The sequence below is a fragment of the Ictalurus furcatus genome, chromosome 8 (genome assembly GCF_023375685.1).
Source record: "Ictalurus furcatus strain D&B chromosome 8, Billie_1.0, whole genome shotgun sequence".
Lineage (NCBI taxonomy): Eukaryota > Metazoa > Chordata > Actinopteri > Siluriformes > Ictaluridae > Ictalurus > Ictalurus furcatus.
In genome coordinates, this window is record NC_071262.1 from 215,529 (window position 1) to 221,528 (window position 6,000).

At 40.3% G+C, this 6,000-nt stretch overlaps 1 protein-coding gene across 1 annotated transcript; it reads left to right on the top strand.

The window, feature by feature from the left end:
• The first annotated feature begins 425 nt into the window (after positions 1–425).
• rpl27a (ribosomal protein L27a) lies at positions 426–2,379 on the top strand. The gene is made up of 5 exons (XM_053630305.1): positions 426–498; positions 1,119–1,182; positions 1,260–1,335; positions 1,416–1,590; positions 2,209–2,379. Exons 1-5 carry the CDS (start codon positions 496–498, stop codon positions 2,335–2,337), a joined length of 447 nt encoding a protein of 148 aa, XP_053486280.1. The 5' UTR covers positions 426–495; the 3' UTR covers positions 2,338–2,379.
• Positions 2,380–6,000: the final 3,621 nt, after the last annotated feature.

A 6,000-nucleotide genomic window follows, 5' to 3' on the forward strand; every position in this document is an offset into this window, starting at 1 on the left:
ATTAATATATATTTCCTCACCAGTCTACATATGTATGAACATACAAAGATACATAAACACATATATATAAACAATATATTTCTCTGCTCCAGAACTGAAACTCTTTAAGACGATGAGCAGAAATTGCTGCTTAAGATAAACGTTACTCCAGAAATTGTCACTCAATATAAAAATAAAAATTGCACTGAAACAGCTGGAGAAACTACTTACATTTCCTCTAACACAAATCTTATAAGAAGGTGTTTTTGTTTTGTTTTTTTATTTTAGAAAATGATAAATGTCTGTGATTAATGTATAAAGTCTTTAAAAACACGTGATATAAATATATTAACGGGACTAAAGAACACTAAAATGAAATAGATGAGTATGCTGTATAAACGTCTGACTCCTCCGGCCCGGCAGGTGGCGCTGTGACCGCGCGGCTTCAACAGCCCGAAATCTCGTATTAACTCGCGAGACTTGAGATTCTCCTTCCTCTTTACGTTCGCCTCCAAGATGGTAGGTGCTGTTCCGATCTTCTCATAGTGGCTTTATGAGGAAAATCTGTTTCAATCCTGTGTTTAATGAGCAGAAATCACACATAAAACTTTGATATACTGATATTTATTTTGTGTGTGTTTGTGTCCGGGTGGTATTTATTCGATTTAAACGCGATACTCGGTTAATTTTGTACTGACTTTGTGACTCGGCGGTGTGGCGTGTACCTGCTGCCTCTTAAGAGTTTTGTAAATACATATATAATTCTCAGTTTAATATAATAATCGCGTGCAGTTTGAACGTGCTAATTAGTCGGGGGTTGTGTTTAGGTTCTGGTTAGCTCGCCAGCTACATGTTACTGTTGAAGAGAAGCCTTTCGATCTAAAACCGGTCGTGTTTATGCTTAAATGTGGAACTTTATGGTTTATTTTAAACTCGTGCATTAGGATGGATTTATTTCTACATTAGATCAGACTTTACAGAGTGGCTGTATCACTAATGTCAGACTGTAGTGCACTAAACGGGCTGCATGAGATTTAATCCCGGAGTGAATTAGATTTTGGTCGAGTGTTGATGACGTCACTGTAGCGGCTCATCACGGATTAACAGCTCTTTTTATTTGTTCACTTTATTTATTTCAGCCTACTAGGACCTCGAAGACCAGGAAGCTCCGTGGTCATGTGAGCCATGGACACGGCCGTGTGGGTGAGTGTTTCATCTTTGTTAACACTATTATACGTGTTTGTGTGTGTTGTGTTACTCATGACCCTGTGTGTGTGTAGGTAAGCACAGAAAACACCCTGGAGGTCGCGGTAATGCTGGTGGCATGCACCACCACCGCATCAACTTTGATAAATAGTAAGTGATCGCTGATAGAGAGGATATTTTAACCCAGGATTTGTGTGTGAGGTGTTTTGACCCTGTGTGTGGTGTGTCAGTCACCCAGGGTACTTTGGGAAGGTGGGTATGAGGCACTACCACTTGAAGAGGAACACCATCTTCTGCCCCACCATCAACCTGGACAAGCTGTGGACGCTGGTCAGTGAGCAGACCCGATTGAACCACGCCCAGAAACCTGATGGCCCCGCCCCCATTATCGACGTGGTCCGTGCTGTGAGTACACTCTACTCCACTCTCACCGGTGTGTGTGATGTCCAGTAGGGACACGATCTTATGTACGTCTGGAGGATTGAATGCTGCGTCCACAAAATGGCCGTCAGTCAGAACGTTCCTGTCTGGTGTTTAAGTGGAGCTGTGTGGTGTTTGTTTTCAAACACGCAGATGGGCTCGGTTTCTTTTTAAAATGTTTTTGCCGTTGTCGTAATTGTCATGAGCTCAGTCTCGAATCTCAAATTGTGACCAAAGTGTTTACTAATCTAGAAGATCCAGAGCTCTGTGTTCAGTGGGTTTGAAGGCAACATGAGGAGCGATGTTTAAGGTTCAGTAGGAGGTGTGTGGTGGCCATCTTGAATACACGTAGTTAAATCCCAGTACAATCCAGTCTTTACTCTCTGCTCGCTCTCATGTTACACTCAGATTATTCCGGTGAACTGTTTTTCAGTCTGGTGAGTGTATTTTACTCCGAGAAGCTCTGTGTTTTGCAGAAGCTCGGATCAGACCAAACCTGCTCAGATGCACACCTTTAAAACTAATAAAGTTCCTGAACGCAGAGTCTGTGAAGTGTTTACGTTCAGCAGCCTGTAATTGTGTGTGTGTGTGTGTGTGTTTCAGGGTTACTTTAAGGTGCTGGGTAAAGGTAAACTCCCCAAACAGCCCGTCATCGTCAAGGCCAAATTCTTCAGCCGGCGGGCAGAGGAAAAGATCAAAGAAGCGGGCGGAGCCTGTGTGCTCACCGCATAACACACTCGCTGTTTTTGCAAAATAAACTATATTAAAAGAAAATGCTTTGTCTGCTGTGATTTTAGATTTGAATGTGTGTTTAGGGAGAATATTTTATTTCCTGCATCATTTTCACCAAAAAACACCATTTTATCAGCTGAACAGCGTGTATGATTGTGTGTAACCTGTCGGTCGTTAGGCCACACCCCCTTTCACACCAGAAGACCTTTTTTCCCTTAGGGTAAATCGGTGAAAATGTTGAAGTTCTGTTTCTGAAGCAGATTCGTTTAGAAACGAGCAAAACACTGAATTTAGGCTTTACATTTATTTCTGTCTCCGGTTTATTTCTATAATCATGTAACCATAAACAGGAAGCAGCTGTTGCTTCACTTCCTGTTCAGCAGCTCGGAGTCAGATTTAGTGCTTCTTATGAATGAACTTATTTCTCTCAGCTGATCTCAGCGTGGTGAAGTTGTGCCGAGTCTGTGCACTTCCTGTAATGTTTATATTCACTGTTTTAGTCCAGAAACCAGAGAAATGTGTGTGTTCCGGATGGTGTCATCGTCCGAGTGCAACGACTGCTTTGGGGTTCTTACTCCGCTCGCGAACACTTTACCTCCATGCAGGTGAAAATAACCGTGTGTGTGAAGGAGAACGTGATGATCAGGTGTTCAGTACTGGTGAAAATTATGGAAGTTTTTGAAGGGAGAGAAATTAAGTTTATAAGTTTCTTCTTCTCTTTTTTTTCACTCAAACTTTTGAAAAACCTTTTTGAGGTGCGAAACATGAAGAGGTCTCCATCACTCACGTCTCCATCAGTGACCAGTGGAGAAGTTCAACAAAACAGACTTCCTGTAGAAACTGTAACGAATTTCCTGCTTACACAACTGCACTATTTGAGCATGTAGCATTAGCACATTTATAGAAGGGGTGTATTTATTTATAATCGCACTATCCGGTGTCACCCAGATGAGGATGGGTTTCCTTCTGAGTCCGGTTCCTCTCAAGGTTTCTTCCTCATATCGTCTCGGGGAGTTTTTCCTCACCACCGTCACCTCTGGCTGCTCATTAGAGATAAATTCATACATTTAACATCTATATCCTGAGTTTATATATTTCTGTACCGCTGCTCTGGGACAATGTCCACTGTTAAACACGCTGTACACACACAACACTGAACTGAAGAGGTGAGAAAAGTATAGAAATATAAAATATCAGTGAAGTGACAGCAGAATTTAAACCTCGACACTTCTGGGTATGGTGTGTGTGCTCTTATCAGTTTAAAGTGCTTTATATTTAAAATATTTTTATATTAATCTAGAAGCTGTAAATCAACATCATGTGTAAATTAAAGTGAATTTCTGCAGCTCTTCAGATTTTCAATTCAATTCAATTTTATTTGTATAGCGCTTTTTACAATAGACATTGTCTCAAAGCAGCTTTACAGAAATATCAACATGGTATACAGATATTAAAGGTGTGAATTTATCCCAACTGAGCAAGACACTGAGTGGCGACGGTGGCAAGGAAAAACTCCCTAAGATGTTTTAAGAGGAAGAAACCTTGAGAGGAACCCGACTCAGAAGGGAACCCATCCTCATCTGGGTAACAACAGATAGTGTGAAAAAGTTCATTATGGATTTATATGAAGTCTGTATGGCCTTAGGAGCAGCCGTAGTCCCAGCAGTCTGGAATTAGAGAAGATTTGAGCTCCATCCAGAGGCAGAAAGGATCTGGATCTCTAGTATCTCCATAAATTCATGTGGGGCTCGGCGAAAGGAGAGAGGGAGAAAAAAGATTATTATGACTGCGAAGTAGTAGAACAGAATCTAGTCAGGGTAGGCTTGAGTAAACAAATACGTTTTAAGCCTAGACTTAAACACTGAGACTGTGTCTGAGTCCCGAACACTAATAGGAAGACTGTTCCATAACTGTGGGGCTCTATAAGAGAAAGCTCTTCCCCCTGCTGTAGCCTTCACTATTCGAGGTACCAACAAATAGCCTGCATCTTTTGATCTAAGTAGGCGTGGCGGATTATATAAAACCAAAAGGTCGCTTAGATATTGTGGCGCGAGACCGTTTAGTGCTTTATAGGTTAATAAAAGTATTTTATAGTTAATGCGAGATTTTACTGGGAGCCAATGCAGTATTGATAATATCGGTGTGATATGGTCGTACCTTCTAGTTCTAGTTAGGACTCTAGCAGCTGCATTCTGGACTAACTGGAGCTTATTTATATTCCTACTGGAACATCCAGACAGTAAGGCATTACAGTAATCTAATCTAGAGGTGACGAATGCATGAACTAGTATTTCCGCATCATGTAGTGACAATATGTTTCTTATTTTAGAAATATTTCTGAGATGAAAGAAGGCTATCCTAGTAATATTATCTACATGAGCATCAGATGATAGGCTGGAGTCAATAATCACTCCAAGGTCTTTAACTGCTGCACATGATGAAACAGAAAGACCATCCAGAGTAACCATGTGATCAGAAAGATTACTTCTAGCTACACGTGGGCCTAATAAAAGTATTTCTGTTTTATCAGAATTAAGTAGAAGGAAGTTAGTTACCATCCAACGTCTAATGTCCTTTACACAATCCTCAACTTTACTAAGCTTCTGTCTGTCCTCTGGCTTCGCTGAAACATGCAACTGTGTATCATCAGCATAACAGTGGAAGCTAATTCCATGTTTACGAATAATTTGACCTAGGGGTAGCATATATAAAGTAAAGAGCAGTGGGCCTAAAACAGAACCCTGTGGAACACCAAAAGTAACTTCAGTACGCATGGAGAATTCACCATTTACATCTACGAACTGATAACGATCGGTCAGATAAGACCTGAGCCAGGAGAGGACTGTTCCCTTAATGCCAACAACATTTTCTAGTCTATCAAGGAGAATAGTGTGATCTATAGTATCAAAAGCTGCACTAAGGTCGAGTAACACAAGCAGAGAGACACAACCCTGATCGTAGGTCAGTAGAAGGTCATTTACTACTTTAACTAACGCTGTCTCTGTGCTATGATGAGGTCTAAACCCTGACTGATACATTTCATGAATGTTATTCCTATCTAAGTACGAGCATAACTGCTTTGCTACAACCTTTTCTAACATCTTAGAGATGAAGGGGAGATTTGATATTAGATTTTTCCTCGTTCCACATTTTTAACTGTATGTAAAGGTCAATTTAAACATTTTTTAAAGTTTTTTAAGCTACTGTTTTGAGGAAGTTTTTTTTTATTCTCGAATCGTGCAACTTTTCTTAATTGTATAATTTAAATTTATTCAGAAATTCTGTTTTCTAAAATGTTTGTGTTCAACATATGTTAGACCTGACCGTAAAACATTTGAGAAAGTTGTGATTATTCTGGGAAAAGTGTTCCAGCCTTTTTTCACTCGTGTACAGTCCGTTTACCCTTTACTATAAACACTTTTAGTCATATAAATATTTCACAATTCATGCATCATGTAACTGTAAGTGAAAAAGGAAATATAAGAGGATGTGTGTAAGTAAGTTGTGTGTGAAAGGGTTCAACACTGCTGACAGGTTTCAATACTCAGCACTTGAACTGTTTGAGTGTAAACTGATGTAAAGCGGATCTTCACCACACGGTGGCGCTGCGTCTCCACTAATATCCCGTTCATCCAGAATTTAATGCTCAAGCTCATGGAAAAG

Coding starts and splice junctions, on each gene's coding strand:
- rpl27a (XM_053630305.1), top strand. Junction 1,336..1,415: donor CGCATCAACTTTGATAAATA/GTAAGTGATCGC, acceptor GTGGTGTGTCAG/TCACCCAGGGTACTTTGGGA. Junction 1,591..2,208: donor TTATCGACGTGGTCCGTGCT/GTGAGTACACTC, acceptor TGTGTGTTTCAG/GGTTACTTTAAGGTGCTGGG.